The sequence below is a fragment of the Callithrix jacchus genome, chromosome X (assembly GCF_049354715.1).
Source record: "Callithrix jacchus isolate 240 chromosome X, calJac240_pri, whole genome shotgun sequence".
NCBI lineage: Eukaryota > Metazoa > Chordata > Mammalia > Primates > Cebidae > Callithrix > Callithrix jacchus.
In genome coordinates this window covers 104,402,163-104,425,783 of record NC_133524.1, presented here as the reverse complement: position 1 = coordinate 104,425,783, position 23,621 = coordinate 104,402,163, and the positions used below count along the sequence as shown (strand labels likewise).

Sequence of the window (23,621 nt, the reverse complement as noted above, 5' to 3'; positions counted from 1 at the left end):
TCCCCAGAGAAGCTGGTCACCAGGTCCAGAGCTAATCTTCCAAATGGTCCAGCAGAACTGATGGGTTCCTGGGCTCTTCTCCCCAGCTCCAGACCACCATTACCATCCAGGAGCCCCGGGTTATTCTGGAAATCAAAGGGAGGAAAGTGGACTTCCTTTTGGACACTGGGTTTGGTCTCTCAGTACTCCTCTCCAATCAAGGCCCCCTCTCCTCTCTTAGCATGAATGTGAGGGATGTCTCAGAAAGGCCCTTAATCCAGTATTTTTCCAACCCCTTAGTTGTGGTTGAGGAGACCTCTTGTTCACCTGTGCCTCTCTAATTTTGAAAGCCCAACTCCTCTGTTGGACAGGCATATTCTGGATGATATGAGGACCACCATCCTGATGGCCCCCAGACAAACTCTTTGTCTCCCCACTAGTGAATACTGATATTAACCCAGAAGTTTGGCCAATTCAAGGGAAAACTGGCCAAGCCACAACCATCATACTGGTCCAGGTCCACCTTAAGGATCCCACCTTCTTTCCTAACCAGAAACAAAATCCCCTGAAACCAGAAGTTAGGAAAGGACTAGAAGCCATCATTGATAACTTAACGCTGCAGGGACTCCTTAAACCCTACAACAGCCCTTGTAATACCCCAATATTGGGAGTACAAAAATCCAATGGGGAATGGAAAGTAGTTCAGGACCTCCACCTCGTTAATGAGGCTTTGGTTCCATTACATCCAGTGGTTTCCAATCTGTATACCCTGCTGCCTCAAATACCCGAGAGAACTAAATGGTTCACAGTCCTGGACCTAAAGGATGCCTTCTTCGCATACCGTTACACCTGATTCCCAGTATTTGTTTGCATTTGAGGATCCCTCTAACCAAACTGCCCAGTTAACCTGGACAGTGTTACCTCAGGGATTCTGGGACAGCCCCCACTTGTTTGGGCAGGCATTGTCAAGAGATCTCTCTGAGTTTCTTTATCCTCAGGTTACAGTTTTACAATATATAGATGACATTCTCCTCTGCCCTCCAACTGAGGAAACCTCTCGGGAGGGCAGTAAGGCTCGTCTTAATTTTCTGGCTAATAGAGGATATAAGGTTTCAAAATCTAAAGCTCAGCTCTGTCAGACTTCAGCGAAGTACCTTGGTCTGATCTTGTCAGAGGGGACCAGGGCATTGGGCAAAGAAAGGATTAAGTCCATCTCCTCCTTTCCCCTCCCCCAAACCCTCAAGCAACTTACGGAATTCTTAGCCATTACAGGATTCTGCAGACTATGGATAACTGGGTATGGTGAAATAGTTTGTCCCTTATATCATCCAATAAAGGAGACTCATGCAGCTAAAACTCTCTAATTTGGGAAATAGAGACTAGAAAATCCTCTGACCAACTAAAACAAACCTTGCCTTAGGCATCAGCCCTTAGTCTCCACATAGGAAAGATATTTAATCTTTGTGTGTCAGAAACAAACAGAATGGCCCTAGGAGTTCTAAGACAAGCTCAGACCAGACCAGCAGCCTGTAGGCTACCTAAGTAAGGAGTTTGATTTGGTAGCCGAAGGATGGCCAGCCTGCCTCCAGGCAAATGCAGCATAGCCTTGCTGGTATCAGAGGCTACTAAGTTAACCATGGGGAATAACTTCACTGTTTGTACTCTACATAATGTGGCAAGACTGCTGTCTTCTAAGCGGAATCTCTGACTAACAGACAACTGCCTCCTCGTGTATCAAGCTCTGCTATTAAAGGGATCTGAAGTCCAGTTAAGGACCCTAACCCTCCCTAAATCCAGCCACCTTCAGGAGCTTGAACATGATCATGAACAGATAGTAGTACACACCAATGTGACCAGAAAGGATCTCAAGGAAGCCCCCTTAGAGAACCCAACCTAGATCCCCTTTACAGACAGAAGTTCTTTTGTAGAACAAGGAATCCATAAAGCAGGGTATGCAATAGTTACTCTGAATGATATTGTTAGGAATCAGTCTCTCCTCAGGGACAAGTGCTCAATTAGCCAAACTAATTGCCCCCACAAGGGCATTCAAATTAAGCAAAGGAAAAACAGTTAACATTTGCACTGATATCTGGAAAGAGATAAACTTTCTTACAGGTAATGGGTGTCCCATTAAATACCATCAGGAAATTAATAGACTATTATCCTCGGTTTTTCTCCCATGTGAAGTGGCAGTAATACATTTTAAAGGCCACCAAAAAGGGATGGATAAAGTAGCCAAGCAAAGTCAAAATAGGTTGGCAGACCAAGCAGCTAAATCATCAGCAAGCGGGCCCCAGATTTCTGATCTACTGGAAGCCCCACTGATCTGAGAGGACCCTGTAAGAGAAATAAAATCTCAATATTCTCCTGTGGAAATAGAATGGGCAACCTCTCAGGGATACATCTTTCAGTCCTAAGGATGGCTACAACTGGAGGACAGCAAGCTTCATCTATAGGCTGCCGACGAATGGAAAGTTCTTAAAATCCTTCACCAAGACTTCCACCTAGGTAAGGGCAAAACCTATCAATTGGCCCAGAAATTGTTCTCAGGTAAAAACCTGATATAGTTGAACAGGTCGTTAATGCTTACAAGACCTGCCTTAAAAATAATCCGCTTAATCAACGGCTTCTTTCCCCTAGGAATCCAAAGGGCAGGAGGCTACCCAGGGGAAGACTAGCTAGTGGATTTCACCCATATGTCAAAGGCAAGAGGCATGCAGTATCTCCTAGTATGGATAGATACTTTCATTAAGTAGAAGCAATTCCATGTCAGACAGAAAAAGCCTGTGAGGTGATAAAAGTACTAATTAATGAGATAATTTCTTGCTTTGGACTCCCTAAGTACCTCCAGAGTAATAATGGCCCCTCGTTCAAGGAAGCTGTCACCCAGAGGGTCTCAAAGGCACTAGGCATATAGTACCATCTTCATTGTGCTTGGAGACCACAGTCCTCAGGAAAGGTAGGAAAGACTAATGATATTATCAAAAGGTATCTCAGGAAACTGTCTGAGGAGACTCGTTGCCCCTGAACTCTCCTTCTCAGCATAGCCCTACTGTGTGTTAGAAACACCCTTTCAAAGCTAGGTTTGAGTCTCTTTGAAATGATGTATGGACGGCCTTTTCTCACCAACGATTTCTTGCTAGACCAAAAAACCTCTGACTTAATTAAACATATAACTTCTTTGGCCCATTTTCAAAAGGAACTGAAACAATTTGAAGGCCAATCCCATGAATAAGGGCCACCTCTATTCAACCCAGGGGACCTAGTACTGGTAATGGTACTTCCTTCCCTTTCTCCCTCTACAAACACAGATTGATAGGAATTGCACTTCTTTCTATTCCTATCGCACTGAAAGTCACTGCAATGGGTCCTTGGATTCACTTTACCTGAGTAAAGGCCTGGAAAGCTGACAGAGTTACCTGCATCAACCCAGAAGAGCACCCAAAGTACCAATGTGAAGAAATTGGGAATCTCAAGCTAAAAATCACAGAAGATAAGTGTTAGTAATTAATCTTCTATGTATAGCCTCTTTACAGTCTTGCCTATGCTTGCTGTTTTACCTTCATTCTTTTCTATACCATGGGGTATAATGTTGTTTTCAGAATGATTAGTATATTTCACTTATTTCTGTAATCTTTGGCATTAGATTCTCTCCTTTAAACTCCTCTTTGTATAATACATATATTTGATCCATGCATACTTAACCTGTAAAACAAAACTTGTTTCTTCTCGCCTAGAGGCCATCAAACTCCAAACAATCAGGCAACCAGAGCCTCGGACAATGGCTCTCTGCCAGGAACCCTTAGATAGACCTTAGTGAGGAATCTGACTGTTGTTCTCCCTATACCCACACTCCCTGTCAGCAGGAATTAGCTAAAACCAGTCATCTCCTATATTCTAACAGCAGTTAGATGTGTCTCTTCAGAGGAGGGAAATGACAGGGACAGGAGGCAGGGAAATTTCGGCAGAAGAGGGCAGGTCGCTGGTGAGGGTCTCACCCTCAAGCCTAGAACCGCAGCCCAAAGTGAGAATATGTATTACTGTTTTCCCGCTTGAATGCTGCCCTTTCCAAAACCACCCATGGCCTGCCCTGTTCCTCACCCTGTGCCCATAAACCACCCATGGCCTGCCCTGTTCCTCATCCTGTGCCCACCCTTCACCAGCAGAGAGAAGAGGAGAAGCAGTTGGACATTGGAGACTATAGTTGAAAGTTGGAGAGAAGCAGCTTGACTTCAGAGGGATGGCTTGATGGTGTTGCTTCAAAGAGGAGTCTGGGCAGGGACAGCCAGACTCTGGGGGAAGACAGTGTTCCCACAGTATTCCCTTTTCAGCTCCCCTTCCCGCTGAGAGCCGCTTTCATTGGCAGTAAAATTCCCCAGATTTCCCATCTCCAATTTGTTCATGTGACCTCATTCCTCCTGGATGTCGAACAAGAACTCAAGTGTGAGTTCAAAAGGCTGTCACCCTGACCCTCCACTGAGCTGTTAACACTTAAGCCATCCATGGACAGCAAAGGTAAAAGAGCACGGACTGTAACACTCTTTCTGGGACTTCAAGGGACATGGGCACCCCCCTAGATTCTGCTGTGGGGATGCATGGGCTTTTGCTTCTGTTAGCACCCAAAAGCACTTGCCCCAGCTCCTTCACCTGCTCACCTGTGCTCCCCACCTCCTGCAAGGGGTGGAACACAGTGGGACCAAGCAAGTGGAGTCTGCCCCTGTTGGCACTGAAGTGGCTAATTCAATCACCCATGCACTCCATTTCCTGCCAGCAAAGGGGTCAGGAAAATTTTCTGCTTCAATACACCTAAATAACCTTGTAATCAAAGAGGAAAATGAAACTAAAGTTGTTAATTTTATAGAAAATAATGGAAAATCGCACACTAAATACCAAAATAGATGGGCTACAGTTAAAACTCTACTCAGGAAAATATATAAAAATGTAAAATACATGAATTCACACAATTTGAAAAACTAGAAAAGGACAATAAAATAAAAGTAAATAGAAGGAGGAAATTCACTTTTAAAAAGCTCAAATTAATAAAATCAAAATGAAATTGCCTTATAAGGGATAATTAATTAAAATCAAAAGCTGCTTCTTTGAAATTACATATTAAGGAAAAAGGGAGAAAATAAATCAAAAATACAGTACTAACATGGAAAAGTAGATACACTTATAGACAATAGTATGCTGGTAATCATTTAACAATTGGCTCTCAAAAAACAGCCACAATTTGTAGTGCTTGCTGATTTCCATGGTGTGAAAACTTACACTTTAGTGGATTTTAAGCTACCAATATATAGCCACTAAACCAAAATATGGGGGGAAAATGCACACAATTGGCAAGCCAGCACCAGCACACCATTGGGTAGATATTAATTATAAGGGAATATCATATGCAATATATAACACATGATTTTAAAATCTATTAAATGCTTTTACCCAAGAAAAAGTAACAAAACCTCAGGAGTCTAATAACTGTAGACCAGAGTGGAAGGGTGATTATCGAGCTGTAATTTTTTTTAAGGGTCCAAGTCCAGATGGTTTTTGAGCTGAGTTCCGTAAACTTAAACTACCGAAGACCACAGAGAAAAACAAAAAGATCTCAAATGCATTTATTAAATCTAGTATAATTCCACAATATCAGAAACCGAAAAATGATATCAGAAATAAGGCCATAGATTGATTTCGGTTCTGAATATATAGAGAAAAATTCTTAATAAAAGCAGCAGGGCAACAAATAATAAAATATCATAACCAAACACTGTTTATTCCAAAATAAAACAATGATTCAAGATTATAGATAATATCAATATATAGGGTTATATTAATATATTCTAAAAAGGTTTTTAAACAAAATCAGCAGCCAGTCCAAGTGAAAATTCTAAATAAAAGATGGCACTCAAATATAATAAAAACAAATAGCAAACTTCATACTAAATGGTGAAATGCCAAGGCCCTTTCCAGTAACATTATGAACAAGGCAAGCATGTCTGATATCATCACAGTGTTTTAAATGTTTTAGCTGAGGAAAGAGAAAGAACATGAAACAAATGGTATAAATATTGGTAAAGAAAATATAGGTGCCTTAGATAAACCTGATACTCTCGTTTTTTAAAAAATATAAGATTGCCAATATGGTAAGATTATTATATACAAGAAAATGCATAAAGTCAAAAGCTTTTCTCCATATGCTTTTAAAAATGGAGACGGAAAAGTAGCCCATTCACAACACGGACAAAACTACAAAGTACTTAGGAATCAACTTAACAACAACAGCAAAAAAGTACTGTATCTATTTGAAGAAAATGATTAAATATTAAAGGGATGGTCCCCAAAATAAAACCTGAAAAAATGAAGAGATATACCATCATTCTGGATGGGAAGACATACCATAGAAATGTCTTTCTTCCAAAAATTAGTACACAACTGTAATTTAGTGATACTCACAATCCAAATTGAGTATATTTTTTAAATACACAAAATTATTTTACAGCTCATATGGAAACACAAACATGTAAGCATATGGAGAAACAAATATCTAGGAATACTTAAGAAATATCAGATATTACCAAAAAGTCAGTATAATCAAAATAGTAAGGTATTGGCATAAGAATGGAAAATTAAATCAATGGAACAGAATAGTGTCTAATATAGATGCAAGAACATATGGAAATCCAATATATGGCAATGGTAGCATATCCACTCAACAGGAAAAGGACTGTTCTTTTAATAAATGGGCTTAGCATAATGTTACCTATCTGGAAGGAAACACAACTACATGCCCTAAAATACATTTCACAATCTCATATTCTAAAATAAATTCCAGGTACACTAAAGACTTATAATATAAAAATAAAACCACTGAAGATATGAAGTTTCTTATTAATTCTGTGCTTCTCTTAACAGCTCTCTCTACATCTCTACAGTAGACATCTCTACCGTCCTCAAAGCTTCAACCCTATCACCTCTTTTCTCACTCATAGTAAAATCGTAGCAAATGATTTTACTTCTTTCTTCACAGAGAAAATAAAACTTGTCCCAGGGAATTCTTTTAAATTCTCACAAAAACAATAAAAAAAAACCAGTCATCTTTCCTTTCTCCTATTACGAAGAGATGATATCTCTCTCTAGAAAGTTTATCAGTCCTCTGCTGGAGGCTTTGCATTCCATCCTTTAATGCTTTCTTGGGGCCCTCATTTGATCAATCTTCTTCCCTATCCTTCACTCAACCTCTCTTCTGGTTCCACTCCTTTCCATTGACATTTAAAGATATTTAAGTCTTTCATGTCATTATTTAAAAGATCATCTCTTCACTTCTGAAAATACTTTCTTCTTTCAACTTCCATGACACAGATTTTCCTAGTTTTCCTTCTGATTATTCCAACTCCTTTGGCTGTCCCTTACATGTCAGTATTCTGAGAGTTCTAGCACACTGACTTAGGTGACCTCATCCATTTCTAAGGCTTCAATTACTATCTATGTGCCAGTACCTTGCCTAACTTTTTTAATTTTAAGAGCTTTATTGATACATAACCTCCATGCCAAAGAATTCACCCATTCAAGTGGACAATTCAATAATTTTGATACATTTACAGAATTTCGTAACCATTACCACAATCCAATTTTAGAACAATCCCGTCAGCTCAAAAAGATCCACATTTGCCTTAGTTATATTTATCTCTATCCTGTCTCTCTCCTGAAATTTAGAACTGTATATATAACTGCTTACTGGACATTTAATGTGCATTAACTACAGGCACTACGAACTCAGTGTTAACAAAATTGATCTCATCTCTTTCCCACACCCTGTTCCATTAAATCTCATTCTTCTTGAATGTTCCCTAAATGAATGAAGTGTATCACTGGCTCCTCAGAAACCCAGGGCCTTATTCTTAACTTCTCTTTCTTATTCTCCACGTCCAATTAATCATCACATCCCATATATATATATATTTCAAATCTATCCCTTTCTATCATCTTCTATTATAATTCACTAGATCTGTCCACCAAAATATCATCCCTGAATTAATATATCCATCCAACAAACATACATTGGGTGCCTACTGTGTGCCAAGCATGGTGCTACTACGGTCCCTTAATTGGTCCCTCTGTCTCCAATCATTTATTTTCCCAATGTGTTCTTTTTTTTTTTTTTTTTTTTTTTTTTTTTTTGAGACAGAGTTTTGCTCTTGTTACCCAGGCTGGAGTGCAATGGCGTGATCTCGGCTCACCACAACCTCCGCCTCCTGGGTTCAGGCAATTCTCCTGCCTCAGCCTCCTGAGTAGCTGGGATTACAGGTAAGTGCCACTGTGCCCAGCTAATTTTTTTTTTTTTTTAGTAGAGACAGGGTTTCACCATGTTGACCATGATGGTCTCGATCTCTTGACCTCGTGATCCACCTGCCTCAGCCCCCAAAGTGCTGGGATTACAGGCGTGAGCCACTGCGCCCGGCCCTCCCAATGTCTTCTTAACCCAGCAGAGGGGCAGTATAATCTTTTAAAAAACACACTACACCCATACTTAAAATGGCTTCATACTAAATTTCAATTGGCTTCCTTTTGACCTTAGGATAAATTCCAAACTTCTTAGCATGGCTTTTAAGTTCTTTTGCAATCAGGTCCCTCTATGCCTCTCTAGTCTCATCTATACACTCCCCTTGGATACATTACTTAGCTATCTAAGTTTCGTCATCTGAAAAAGAGGCATGATAATACTGCCTGTCTCAGAGGCAGCTGAGAGGATTAAATGAGATAATACATGTAAAGCACCTGGCACAATACCTGGAGCATATAAAGTGTTAATAATCAGTAGATATTAATGATGATAATGATGTTAGCCTTCTTCAATCTCCCTCTCTCCTGAACTACTACAGCACTTACAGTTATTGTCACACAGTTTAGTGCTAAATTATTTTATATTGCTTGGCATTGCTTCGTACTGTTATTTCTGCTTTCCCAACTAGACTATAAAGTCCTTGAAGACAAGGATAGTGACTTCCACACCTGCTACTATATTCCTCTGTATCACATAACACTATATTAAACCCACAGTAGAGCTTAATATATTTTTATAAAGGTCCACAGAGGAAAAAGAGACAGAGGTTTTATAAGAGTGCTTTTTTAAAAGACAATAAATAAAAAACACCAAACCCTTAGGAGCACAATTTGCTTTCAACTTCTGAGCTAACGTTGTGTCACTGGGTTAGCATGGGGTTTGGCAGTACTCACTGTAGGTCAGTGCTGCTTTTTTTTTTCAGATGGTTTGCTGCCAATATCCTGTTTTTGACAGAAATAGAGTGTGAAAGCATGAAGGTGTTTAATTTTACTCTCTGGCATGCAGACTATATGCAGTTTGCCTATTCATCTGTGATATCAGATTTTTACTTCTTAAATATAAGTGTTCTCTCTGAGCTACCAATATAATATAAATTCCATTTCATTCTAAAGCCAATGGAATCCTCCTGAAATGGGTTGAAATTTCTTGGCTGTTGAGTGGGTGGCAATTGGAATCCCAGAATAGCCCCAGGGTGCTAGAAGATTCAAAGCTCTTCAGATGCTAGAACACACTACAAATTTGGCAGGAATTTCGTTGTATGTGCACTATAGAGTAAACTGGCATTTGTGATTGTTTCTCCTTCCTTTTCACATGTCATTGTTATCCTTCCCTGCCTAGGTTGCTCACCCTCTTCTCTAATCCTCCTCATGTACTGGGCTTGCCCCTGCACCTGAGATTTTTCTAATAAGACATCTTTGGATATTCGTAAACCTGCTGTTCTATGCCAGTGCAAAACTACCCACATATAGATTGAGGTGGGGGAGCTCAGGGTAGAACTGTGTAGTTCTGTGTGACTAGTGTTGGTACAATACATTTTTAGCTAGAGTTTTATTGGTTTAGAAATTATCCCAAAGCCAATAACTGTTTTTTGCCTTTGATGTTACTAAGCAGAAGCTGGAACAGGCTTGGGATATGGAGGAGAAGAGTAGGAAAACCTTCTCTTAACAGAAGAGTCAATGTTTCTAATCAGAGAAAACAAAAGGCAACATCCTCCAGTTGTGTCCCAGTTTCTCCCCTCATATGGGGAAAATATCAAAGGACTGAAAAGAACCTTTTGGGGGGTGGAAACAGAGGTCAAAGCAATCCTCATGACCCAGTTTAAACACTAATTCTGTCATTGGGCATATATCCTTTTTTCCACATATATCCCCTTTACACATACAGCTCCCTCCCCACACACAAATAAGAGATGAACAGCCAGGCACAGCCATCTATGAAATAGATAGACAGATGCATAGCACATGCAGAGGCATTATGATGCATGCTCTGGAGGGATTATCATCACAAGGAAAGGCTTGCCCAAATACTGCTCTCATATCACAGCACATCATTCCCACATGGACACATGCTCACATAATACTGGTTATCTGTCCTTACCCAGACCATAAGCACAATAATCAGTGACTTGCAAAACATACAGCATAGTCATTAAGAGCATAGAACTGAGAAAATTGGATGCAAACTCTTTTTTTTTTTTTTGAGGCAGAGTTTCGCTCTTGTTACCCAGGCTGGAGTGCAATGGTGCGTTCTTGGCTCACCGCAACCTCCACCTCCTGGGTTCAGGCAATTCTCCTGCCTCAGGCTCCTGAGTAGCTGGGATTACAGGCACGCGCCACCATGACCAGCAAATTTTTTGTATTTTTAGTAGAGATGGGGTTTCACCATGTTGACCAGGATGGTCTCAATCTCTTGACCTCGTGATCCACCCGCCTCGGCCTCCCAAAGTGCTGGGATTACAGGAATAAGCCACCGCGCCCGGCGGATGCAAACTCTTAACTTGCCACCTGTTACTTTATACAAATAAGTTACCCCTCTGTGCCTCAGTTTCCTTATCTGTAAAATGAGAATGAGAATCATACATACTTCATTGGATTCTTCTGTGACTTAAATGAGCTAATGTACTTAAAGCTCTTAGGAGTAATTAAGAGTTCTTAGAACTGGCTGAGATAGGGTAAACTTGGATTCAAGATTTGATTTAGGTGAGAGGAGAGGTAGTGGGAATAGACAGAGGTGCTGGATTCTCTTTCTGTCTTGAGGTAGTAAATAGCTGATTTCCTGGCTGTATATTTACTTCTGAGTAATAATTCCATCAAAAGACACCATTAATGGTAGCAATGCCTTCACTCTTTTTTGAGGAAATCTATATATTTGCAGTCATTGTGGTATTACGTTTGTTATTTATAGCCTGGTTTAAATGTGGGAACATTAAGTATACTTTTGAGAATGCATATTTACTGTCAAACTCTTTGTAACTGTTAAGAAAACCTGTGTCTCATGGAGACTACTTTTACCATGAAACATGGTCATTCACAGCCCTAGAATGAGGACCTATCCCAGAATTCTCAGCAAGGAAACATGAGTCCCAGCATAAATGCTCTGGCTGAGGACAATGTTGATACCTGAAGCTGCCCGCCTTATTTTCACCCCTCTGTGGCACAAAAATAATCTGAACAAGTAAATGCCTAATTGTGGGCACTACTGATTTCTTCTGCCAACTCTAGGCAACTCTCTCTCCTCTGTGCCCCATGAAGAGCTGTCAGAATATGGAGAGCTGCTCTGGGCTATCAAAGGTAGGCCAATGGCAGGAGTATATAAGAGGCTTACCACGGATTCAGGAACACCAGGTCCCAAAATAGACTGTATGTTTTTCCAGAGCCAGAGCTATTTAGTGGAAAAAACAAAGGGTTTTCTGGAGCTGTCGCCTACCTGTCGGAGCACAAAAGACTCAGTGGCAAGTAAAGCAACAACTTCTCCACTAGACTGCACAGTGCAATGAAAAGAACATGGACTTCGGAGTCAGAGAAATGTAGAACTGCATCCCAGCTTATTTGTGTGTGACCTTGAGTAAGGCATCTAGTATCTCTGGCCCTCAAGTTCCTCAGTTGCAAAATGGGAATATATTAACCAGCTGTATCACACGGTTGTCATAAACACAAAGTGAGATTAGAAATGATGTCTCTAGCACAGCTCCAAGAAAAAATTATTCAAATAAGATTCTTTTCCTCCCAATCCTTGCTTACCATACCACACAGCTAGACTCCTCTAGACAGGCAGAAACAGTAAGGACATCTCAATGGCTGTGTGCCTATCTGTTGTGGTGAAGGTTGTTTGGTTTCAAGTTCGGGTTTTTAAAAAATTTGTTTGGTTTTGGTTGGGTTGATGGAAGGAGGGATTAGAGGTAGGAGTGGAACTGGAAACATTTAAAGGTATAGGATAAGCTTGATAGAGCTGTAGCTGAATTATTAGGATTCCATTAACTTTCCAAGAGCACATTGGAAATGGGGAACTTGGGTGGATTGTGAAAATAGTGCAACAAACAAGAGGGACCAAAATTAATCAAGTGTTCTGGTCATTTAGTGAGTAACCAGGAATTTGAACCACAGAAATGAGGACTAGAGGAGGAAAACAGCAGGTGGGAAATGGGACTGTGAGTTTCACTGTGCTAAAGGCAAAGTGCAAAAGTGGGATGAAAGTGCATTCCTATGTGAAATGTTTTGGTTATGAAGACATGACCAAACCTGAAAGCTTACCTGCCCTATAGATGTGAGGGAGGAGGGAGAGGAAAACAATATTAATCCTAACTAATTTTATCATTAAACCCTGTCATGTGTTCATACCCTCCAAATAGTTCAACTGTAACATTTAATGACCTCAAAAATGTTACTTACTGACATATATGAAAAATTATCACAAAGTATTTTTGAGAAAGGATTGAATGAATTAGGTGTCTGAAAAATTATAAAGCACTTTCTTTTCTAGTATAAACATAGGCTATGTCCACACATATGACTGCACAATTAACTTAGGTTTCTTATCTGTATTAAATGTCAATTGTTATATACTTAATATTATAGAATGTATAAATGGCATAAATGAATAGACTGGATCACTGCACTAATTTTCCATTTTTCATGGAAACAATTTTCTCCACCTATAATACCACAGTGATTTCAAACTACGTATTTTATTCTCACAAGACACTAGTAATCCAAATCTTTCTCAGGAGCACTTAAGTCTGCTATCCTTACTCTTCCATCCGTCACAAAAGTAGTCACAGAACATTTTTGCTAATAAAAATCTTAAATCACAAATACAAAAATCTTATAGAACTCTCTCTCTTTTTAAAACTACTAGAATTGAAAGCATGTGACCCTCCTTAAAACTTGTCTTTTGCCTTTGCTTAAAGGCAGTAATCCAGAAGAATTTGGGTAGGAATATGGGCAAATTTACTTAAGGATCAACACAAAGAATCTTTTGGATATTCTTGCAGAAGGGCAATGAATGTTTCCTTACTAAATAAAATTTGTTTAAATTAGTAACTACAAACTAGCAGCTTAGTAAGCACAATAACCCTTTTTAGCCTATCACTTTTGCAGAGTTACTGGTGTGCTACGTAGAGTCACATGGCTGAGATACCCAACGTTTTTACTGCTGCAATTTCATTACCACTCTCTCTTTGCAAAAAAAGTTCTAGTTAATATATGTAAAATTTGAAATTGGTTATGAGTATTTGGGAATGATTGTTCTCCCTGTTCTCAGAAATAGTGATAAAAAGCTTTGGAAGTCCTGAGGTCAGAGGCAGGAATCTCTGGCAAAATGTGTAGGGTCCAAAATTACTACTACTAGTAGTAAATTACTATTAGTAATTACTAGCAGTAATTTACTACCAGCCACTGTTCTTGCTATTGCTCCTCATCTTCCTCTTTCTCGTTCTCTACCTCCTCCTCCTCGTCCTGCTACTATGACTAGTACTACCAACACCACCCTTTATTGAGCTTTGACTGTATATGCCAGGCACAGGAGCAGGTAATTTACAAGTATTGCCTTTCCCTTCAAGGTATTATTAGTTAAAGTTTTATAGATGGTGACACTGAGGCTCAGAAAAATTATGTGTTCAAGGCTGCACAGCTAACATGACTCCTGTCTGTCCAACTCCAAAGCTGTCATAACACACTGCTGCCCAGGACCTACATACCATTTTTGGGAGAGGCAAGTTGTAGAAACTGAGGCTACAGAGTCCTGGGTTGGAGATGAAGCTGGACACCAAGTCAGGAAGGGAAGTGAAGCATATGTGGATGAAGGCAGTGGATCTACTGATTCTTATTGTTAACTCACCAGTAGCAGAATAATACACAACCGGAGCATTTATGAGTGACTTTTCTGCCCTTTGAAAGGATAATAACTACCACCCTATTTCTTGCTTCACCTTCATGATCAAACTTCTTGCAATCTGCATTTCCTTCTCTCTCTCTCTCTCTCTCTCTCTCTCTCTCTCTCTCTCTCTCTCTCTGTGTGTGTGTGTGTGTGTGTGTGTGTGTGTGTGTGTGTGTGTGTGTGTGATGGAGTTTTACTCTTGTCACCCAAGCTGGAGTGCAATGGCACGATCTTGGCTCACTGCAACCTCCATCTCCTGACTTAGCTGCCCGAGTAACTGGGATTACAGGTGTCTACCACCACGCCTGGCTAATTTTTGTATTTTTGGTAGAAAAGGAGTTTCACCATGTTGACCAGGCTGGTCTAGAATTCCTGACCCAAGATGATCCACCCGCCTCAGCCTCCCAAAGTGATGGAATTACAGGCATGAGCCACCACACCCAGACTTGCATTTCCTTATAATTCACTTTCTCCTTGACCTCTTTCAGTTTATGTTCCATCTTCATACTTGCATAGAACCTTCTCCCTCAAAGATCACTAATGAAATCTTCTTCTATGTCTCTGCTCCAATGGACTCACCAAATCTTCCACATTTCTAAGGCCTTTCCTTCCTCTGATATTTTGATCCTCTGTTTTTGTTCGTTTTCCTCATTTCTTGAATTCTCTTTCTGTTTCTCCTTTGCTCTCCTTCAGAATTCACATCCCTGTCTCACACCCCCACTTGCTCACTACAAGTCATCCCCACAATGGGTCCAGGAACCACCAGTGATGAAGTGGTGTGTACCTTTATCTTTCAAAATGAAGTGTTATGGAGCAGTCAGGGGCACAGGCTCTGGAGCTAAAGTGCCTGTATTCAAATCCCCAATCTCTTATCTACCAGTGGCATGACCTTGGCAAAACGCTTAAATATTTCTTTGTTTATCTGTAAAGTAGGAGTATTAACAGTGTCTATCTCACAGAGCTGCTGTAAGGATCAAATGAGTTAACACATATTAGGCACTCAGCTGGAACAGAGGAAATCCTCAGTAAGGGTTACTTATTATTGTAGTCTTTAAGATAATAATGTCTAAACCTTAGATTTTTTTTCCACAAATGAATAATTTACTTTTGATATTTAATTTTCAAAATGCACAGCATTCTTCAGTAATCTCATCAAAAGCACCACAGTCTTTCTATTTATTTTTGGAAAGTCAGTTGGTTATTGCATTGCGAGTGACAAACAACTGGGCTGGAGATCTGTCCCAGGCCCTCCTTTCAATCTGTACATTCTCCATGGCTTTAAGTGCTACGAGGCTGCTAATGACTTCCAAGTATATCCCTTTCCCAGACCTCTCTCTGACCTCTAAATCCAGCTATCCAGCTTTCTACTGGACATTTCCTACCTGCCTTTCTGACCTAGAGCACAATAAACCTTGCAGGTCTAAAAACAACTCCTTTTATATTTCCTAACCTAGTTAAAGGCCATAGACCCATTTGGTCACCTAAACCAGAACCCTGTGGATCATCATAGTATTTCTTCTCCCTCACTCCTTCACCCATTAACTGATCACCAATTAATACTGATCTACCTCCTAGAAATGTTTTGAAATTATCCCGTTTTCCCTAATCCTACCACCACTGTCTCAAGCTGGGCTTTCATCTCTCCTTAGATCAGTAAAAGTCTAACCGGTCTCTTTGCCCTCACTTTTTACCCTGGACCCTTGACATTTGCTCCACATTCCAGCCATAGCAATCCTTCTTAAATGTAGATTTTATTCAGTTATTCACCTGCTTAAAATCCTTTCATGGCTCCCCAGACTTCTCAGGTTAAAGTGGAAACACCTATATATGGTCTACAAGGCTCTTCATTATCTGGGCCCAAGCTACTTACTTCTCCATACTTACCTCTCACAATCTCACGTCTTACATTCTGGCCAAACCAAACTTCTGATGGTTCCCTGAATGTCTCCATGCTGATCACCCTTCTGTGTTCTCGTATGTGGTCCCCTTCACTCCCTTATCTCATTTTTATTGGCAAAATTCTACTCTTATTTCAAGATAACTCAATTTTTATTTCCATTCTGCAGCCTTTCCTAAGTTTCTCAGGCAGGCCTAAGTGTTTCTTCCTCCATGCTAACTCGTCATCATGCATTCACATTCATTAAAGTAATTATCACTTCACATCCTATTTGCCATTTTACCTGTCAGGTTCACAGCCAGTCTATGTGTTCCTTGAAGACAGGTGCCATATCATATCCTACTTATCTCTATACAAGCAGTCCTTACGGCACCAGTTTCCCCATAAAATGTGCTGATTTACACCTCCACTAACACCTCTGCTTTCTGTCTCTCCAGAGGGAGTAGCTTTTTTTCTCCTTCAACATCTGGCTAAAATGAATTTTCTCCATTAAATTTTCCAACTATACTAATTTCACTGACTGCTCCTTAAAGAGGGCTCCACCAACAAATATATTTGTGTTTTAATGATTTAGATTCCATTCCTTCTATTAGCTCAACCACTTTAAAATACTTAAGGATCTACTGAAATTACCCATAGCAGTGTTTTTTAAATAAATTTATTTAAAAATATTTATATGTTATGCTTGGAGAAGCAGCCAAACATCTATTACATAGACTCCAAGATTCTTGCTCTTCCCAAACCAAATATCCTTCCAATAAGCAATAGGAGCAGAAAGAAGAGAATGCCAACCCATCTAAAGTTTGAACTCTAAAGAGAAAGACTTTAAGAAGTGAATGAAGCTAAGACCTAGTAGCAAGACAGAAAGCTGAAGTTCCCAAACCTAAGGGAAACCTCTCCCTCACTTCCAACTCATCTCCTTTCTTTCTTCTTTCTCCTAATGCTAAAGAGCAGTGCCATCCAGCTCTTTAAAAGGATTGAGCAGAGCCAGAAGGAAATCAACCTGCCCATGAAGCTTCTAGGATGGACTAACCCATTGTATCACAGCAGTTCTGGAAAGAAAAGAAAGATGGCACACAAAATATCCAGGAAAGTGCTTTAATTTGGTCAGTGGAATAAAAGCTAAGAATAAGACAAAATAAGTAAAATTGAAAGGGCTATACTACTTTAATTTGTACTTTCTGTACAGAATTCTGCTTTACAAATACTTTCTCACTACATACTGTGTTTTCCCCAACTACACCAAAAGCTCCTGGAGGTCATCAACCACGTATATTTCTTTTGTAGCCCCCAAATTGCCCAGCACACTGAGTACACAGTGTATGCTCAATAAATGCTTTTGACCAACTGATTACTAAGTATTTAACTATATTTGCCCCTCATTGTGTTTTAGAATGCCTATTATTCACAGAACCATGGAGTATTGGAAGCGAAAAGGAAGTATTCATCTGTTGGTATACATTTTCCCTTGGCTGTGCATTGCTCAGAGGTTTCCTTTAGAAGTATAAACAAAGGATGCCTGATGAGCTAGGACAAAGAACTATATATAGAGATCAAGCGGCTATAGTAGCAAGGTCAAAGCATACCCTTCCTTAATTAGATTAAAGGGAGTCTTAGAGCTGCCTCTACCTCCTTCCGATGCTCTCCAGCCCCAGCAGAAAACATTTTCCAACTACCCATCTACTGAATTCTGAAACCTTCAGCAGTAACTATAACAAGCTGCATTATGATAGAGGTCGGCTAACAAATCTATGGTGATCTTAATCTCTGTTTCTGTTATAATAGGAAGACTGCAGCTTTGTTTACTTTCTGAGGAGAATAGAGAACAGGGAGAAAGAACCACAATAGGGAAGCAGTATTTTTGGCTGCTTTATGAAAAGTCAATCTGTGACAAAAACATTTGCAGACAATAAAGAAGGGGAACAGGTTTGACAGAAAAATACCCTATTCCAATGTTCTCAAAAGTGCCTTAGCTGGTATTCTCCGCCCCCGCCCAATGTGAAATGCCTGGTATACACTGAGAATACAGTCATTCCCTATATATGAACCTGGATTATATAAAATGAAAAAATTCCAAATCACTCATCAGTATCTGGCTCTCATGACAGAGAGTATTCTACCATACATTTCGTTTTATACGGTATTTATAAGCATTTATGAAGTCTCAAGTCCCTTTATTAACTTGATTTCTAATCCTGAGGCTTGTCCTTGAAGGCTTCTGGAGACACGGGCTCTGTGCTGAATGAGGATAATCACTAACCTGGATTCACCCTATTATTAAGAGGAAGCTGGCCTGGCACCATGGCTCACACCTGTAATCCTAGCACTTTGGGAGGCCAAGGCAGGTGGACTGCCTGAGCTCGGGAGTTCGAGACCAGCCTGGGAAACATGGTGAAAACCTGTCTCTACCAAAATGCAAAAAATTATCCGGGCATGGTGGCATGCTCCCATAATCCCAGCTACTTGGGAGGCTGAGACAGGAGAATCTCTTGAACCTGGGAGGCGGAGGTTGCAGTGAGCCAAGATTGTGCCACTGCACTCCAGTCTAGGCAACAGAGCAAGACTCCATCTCAAAAAAAAGAGGAAGTTAAGGGCACATCCCTAACCTTTCAGAATGGATGACGTCACAGAAGACAGAAATGGTCTTCCATAAGTCATCCTGTAGGGTCCCTGTCGTCAAACACAGAATCCTAAACTCAATAGACTATGAAGTTAAATCCCAAAACACATTCTCACTCTCAACAGTATCTCACTATTCTTTCCCAGTTCTCAATTAATGTTTTTGTTCAATTGTCTGTATTTCTTGCACAGGTGTATCCATATTAGGGTAGAGTTTTGTAACACGTAAGCCCTTAGAGAGTAGATACTGTACCTATGCTGTTTTCTTTGTACCTGGTACAATGTCAGGCATAAAAAAAGATTAGTAAAAGTTGACCTTTTGTACAGCCAGAGCCAGCAGAGGTCTACATGATGGGGTTTAACAAGCATCCACAAAAGAACACTTCTTGAATACCTACTTTATGGGGTACTCTTTCCTCTTACTGCATTTACATGTGGCAGCACTAGTGTCACCTCATTAAGACTCAGGAAAGAATAACAACTTCAGGAAGGCACTGTTAAAACACAGCCTGTTACCTAAAAAGCCAAAGTGAGGCCTTCCCTATTAACACAATGATGGATTGTTTTATGAGACTTGCCACTTTAAAAACAGAGTAGGGCCCTGAACATAAAGGTTTGATTGGCAGGATGAGCTGGGAAAGGTTAGAATAGGCTATGTTTGGGTGAGGCTGGCCAGGGTGATAAGCTCTTCAGAGTGGGAAGATGAGTCCTTAGAGAGGTCCTAAAGTGAATGAGCAATGAAAATAAACTGCTTACTTCGCTATTTTCACTACAATTTGTTCTGTACTTAATAGTCTTTTTCATGAGAACAAGGAAAGTGATTATAATTTCTAACCACATTTTATTCACTATTAGCTGTTACTCTACCTTCAATCATGCAAATTCTAAATCAAGGGATCTCTTATCTTGTCTCCTGCTTACAATGCTCCCTTGTCCCTTTGCCAGTGTGGATTTCTTATACTGTAATCTAACAGCATAATGGGAAACTTTGACAGAGTAGAACATAGAGGATTCCAATGAGCTGAAAACCACTTTGAAATGCTTTATATTTTGTTCCTCCCTTCTTGGAAAGAATGAGCCAGGAGAGAAAAAGAACAGACTAAAAAGTAACCATTCACAGCATCATGACCTGTGGTATCTAGAAAGGAGTCAAAGGTCATGTCATCAGTTCAACTCCTCATTTTATAGATAAGAACACTGAAATTGAGAAGCTAAATGACTTACATTCATAACACCAGTTCATGGAAGAGCCAAGTCTAGAACACAATTTTCCAAATCACACTCTAGTGTTCTTTCTTTTCATTCCTTACGCTTCTTCCCTAATCCCCCACTTCATTTTATAGTCTCACATCTGAGTTTAACCAATACTCTGTGGACCTTACATACAGCACCACTCTCTTCTACAAATGGAGTGTCCAACAGGGATTAAATTTCTATGTTATGATCATCATACAAGTACACTCTACTTGAAGAAACTCAGTGTTTTATGAATCCAAATGATTGGGGGTCAGAAGGTTACTCATACAATAAGAGGATTCTTTGCCTTAAAAGAAGATTCTCCACAGTCTCTTAAATAGGAATCCATAGATTGGATTAAGAGATGAGATCTTAATAAAATTGAAATAAAATAAACTTGAACTGTTACATTTATCTGTCATGCAAGTAAGATTAGAACCAGACTATCAGGCTCTAAATAGAATTAGAAAGATTTTTATCCAACCACTGCCCATGAGGAATCCTGTAATATTTTACCCAACCCTGTTTACACTTGAAGCCCTACCATCAGCTCTTCAACAAAATTAACACAAAACAAAATGGTACAAGTTCCATGCTCTTGAGAAAGAGAAATAACGTCTTTATTATATTATGTCCACTTAAGAAGAGGTCAACTCCTCTTCTAAGCTCTGTTCTAAGATTTGATGTAGATGACAATTGATTTAAACCTCACAATTAGACAGCACTTTATAATTTACAACTTTAAGATAGATATGATTTGCTGATGGCAAGAATAAGTGGAAAGGTAATAAGTGAGGACCAGGTGGGGTGCATGGTATAGATAGGATCATGGAGAGGGGATGAAGATGGGAGGGGCTAGAAAGAGGAGAAGCAGTCCTGATAATATTGTTACAGAAACAATACCGTGCTGAATGAATCTCACCCTATCCCCAAGGACCCAGGATTCCCAACTTCCCTATGACACCCCAGTAATCTCTTTAAGGCGTGATAATGTCCAGTTTGATGATGGATGAAGCACACTTCATGTCTGATTCTCATACTGCCTGCTGTTTGGAAAGGAGAATAGGTTGACCCTTGAACTATTATCCCCCCAATCCATCACCACCATCTGTCTATTCTTTTTAAACCACAAGTTTCTGACACTTTTTTTGGAACAAGCATCCTAAAGGAATGAGACTTTCTAGAACTGCCATTCAATCCTTCATTCCAAATGACTGGGCTACACTCTGACAAAACTGAAGTCCCCCTCAAAGGGTCACCCAGTCCAGGTCCTCTGAAAAATCACAAATATTTCTGTTACATACCTCAACTTGCTGGCAGATCTGTATTAGTTTGGCCATTTGATTTTCTAGTTCACTGTTGCGCTTAACCAGGTTGGTGAGGTTCATCTCCAGAGTTTGCTGTCATCGCAGAGAGTATGAATCCAGAAAGAAACAGAGAAGAGGGGAAAGAAGAACAGTGAGCTTGAGAACCGGTGTCATGTGAAAATTGGTTAGTGAGTAGACAAATATTTCAGAGATTCATTTGGCATCTGCCATGGGCCAACCACTAATCTAAGTACAAATTAAAATGCTGCACATTTGCTAATTATTGGGGAAAATATGACATTCATGACTTTGTGGATGTAGGAATTTATTGACATTAAAGAAATCTAATGTCTTAGATAGTATCTTTAACTTTTCAAAGCATTTTATAGGCAATATCTCATTTTGCCCTCATACTAATCCCATGGCATATGAAGAACAGATATTATTATTTATTTTATAGATGAGTAGACTAAGAAAACTATTACACTTGTTCCTCAACTTATGATGCAGTTACGTCCCAGAGAGGGCATTTTTAATGGAAGAAATTTTCAACTTATGATGGGCTTATCCAGATGTAACCCCAACAAAAGTTGAGACGCATACTGAACACATATCACTTTCACACCACTGTAAAGCTGAAAAATCTAGGTTGAACTATGGTAAGTTAGGGACCATCTGTAATTATTGAATTATTGCCGACACTATGCCAGGAAATTTCATATATACTATATAAAAACCATAACAATCCCATAAAGTAGAAGATGTCGGTATTTTACAAATGGGAGTACCAAGCTTCAAAGTGGAGTTAAAGTATTTTGCACAGTCATATTACCAGCATATGCAAACCTAGGCCTGGTACCCAGGTATCCAGCCCTCAGTCACAGTTTTGCCCCAGTATTTCATGATTTTTTTTTGTTTTTGCTTATAGTATTTTATATTTATCAGTAGAATCCTTCAGGAAAAAATAGTATTTTGAGTGTGGAATTCATGAAAATCTAGCATTGTATCTCACAGCTTTCCTTCTTTGCTACCAAGGCTTTACTCACAAGAGGGGCAAGGTTTCAAAATGCAAAGCCTGACTCTATCAAGAGGACATCAGTCAGGCACAGTAGTTCATGCCTGTAATCCCAGCACTTTGGAAAACTTAGGCAGGCAGATTGCTTGAACCCCGGAGGCAGAGGTTGCAGTGAGCCAAGATCGTGCGATTGCACTCCAGCCTAGGCAAAAAGAGTGAAACTCCTTCTCAAAAAAAAAAAGTAGAAAGAAATAAAATATATGACATGTTCAGGGAACAGTAGTTTTGTTAGGCTAGAACAGAGGGTAGAAAGACAGTAGTAGGGGACACAGTTGGAAATGGAGACCAAAGTCCTGTTATAAAGGTCTTAAGTGCCTAAATGAGAGAAGTTTGTACTTTGGAGCACTGAGAGCTTACCAAAGGCTGTTAAACAAGGGATGGCATAATCAGGGCTGCATTTAGGAGATTAACCTAGCAGCAATACATGGGGCAGATTGAAATAGGAAAGCCCGGGGGCAGGGACACTGGCTAGAAGAAGGCTGCAATATTTAAGCCTGTAGGGCCAAACTGAGGATAATTGAAAGAAATATGTTTTAAAAAAGGATTTGCCACTGTCAAATATGCGGAGAATGCAAGAAATATGAGGATTGATAAAAGGCATGTGGATTTGGTAATTAGAGGTCACAGATGACCTTTTGAAAAGGTGTTTCCATAGGGTTTTGGAAGCGTATGTGAAATCATGAGGTTAGAGTATAGTGTAGCAACAAAGTGGAGGCTGTAAGTCTAGACTCCTCTTCAAAAGTTTGGCCATAAGGAGAATATAATAGCACTGTAGTGTGATGAAAGGGTCTAGCTTGAGTTAGACCGTGGGAATTGGTAGTGAACCCAGCCGATGATTTCCTGTAGCAGTGACTCAAATTCCTATCAATGAAAATTCCATGTATCATAAATGAATATGGTGATATATTAGGCAAATATAATGTAGATTGATGAACACTGAGCAAATACAATATCAGAAATTTGCATTTCCAACTGTAATGCGTTTCCATTCAAACATAGGATTCTATGTGGAGAACGTTTTTAACAAGTACCTGCAATGGCTGCCAACGCTGGTCATGAAACTGACATCTCATAAATAACTCACAGTACAGAGCAGGACTAAAATCCCTGCTATGTGTTTCTCTGCTGTGGTCCTCAACTGAGACTCGCGGCTTCTACAAAGCCACTGAAAACAAAAATTAGGACTGAACACATAATTTGGGGTCTGGTTAGACTATGGGCCTTGTGTTACTATCACAAAATTATGGCAAATGGTTAGTTTGCTCTGGCCCCCTAGCAATTTGCAGAATGCCAGCA

The 23,621-nt window shown here is 39.9% G+C and overlaps 1 protein-coding gene across 4 annotated transcripts in view; it reads right to left on the bottom strand.

Annotated features, from left to right (window-relative positions):
* MID2 (midline 2) overlaps nt 1-23,621 on the bottom strand; it is a 93,121-nt gene that overhangs the window by 44,717 nt on the left and 24,783 nt on the right. For all 4 annotated transcript variants that reach the window (XM_035289512.3, XM_035289511.3, XM_017968548.4 and 1 more), the window contains exon 3: nt 21,248-21,343. In XM_035289512.3, coding sequence (XP_035145403.1) covers nt 21,248-21,343 — 96 coding nt within the window. The remainder of the gene's footprint in view (nt 1-21,247; nt 21,344-23,621) is intronic.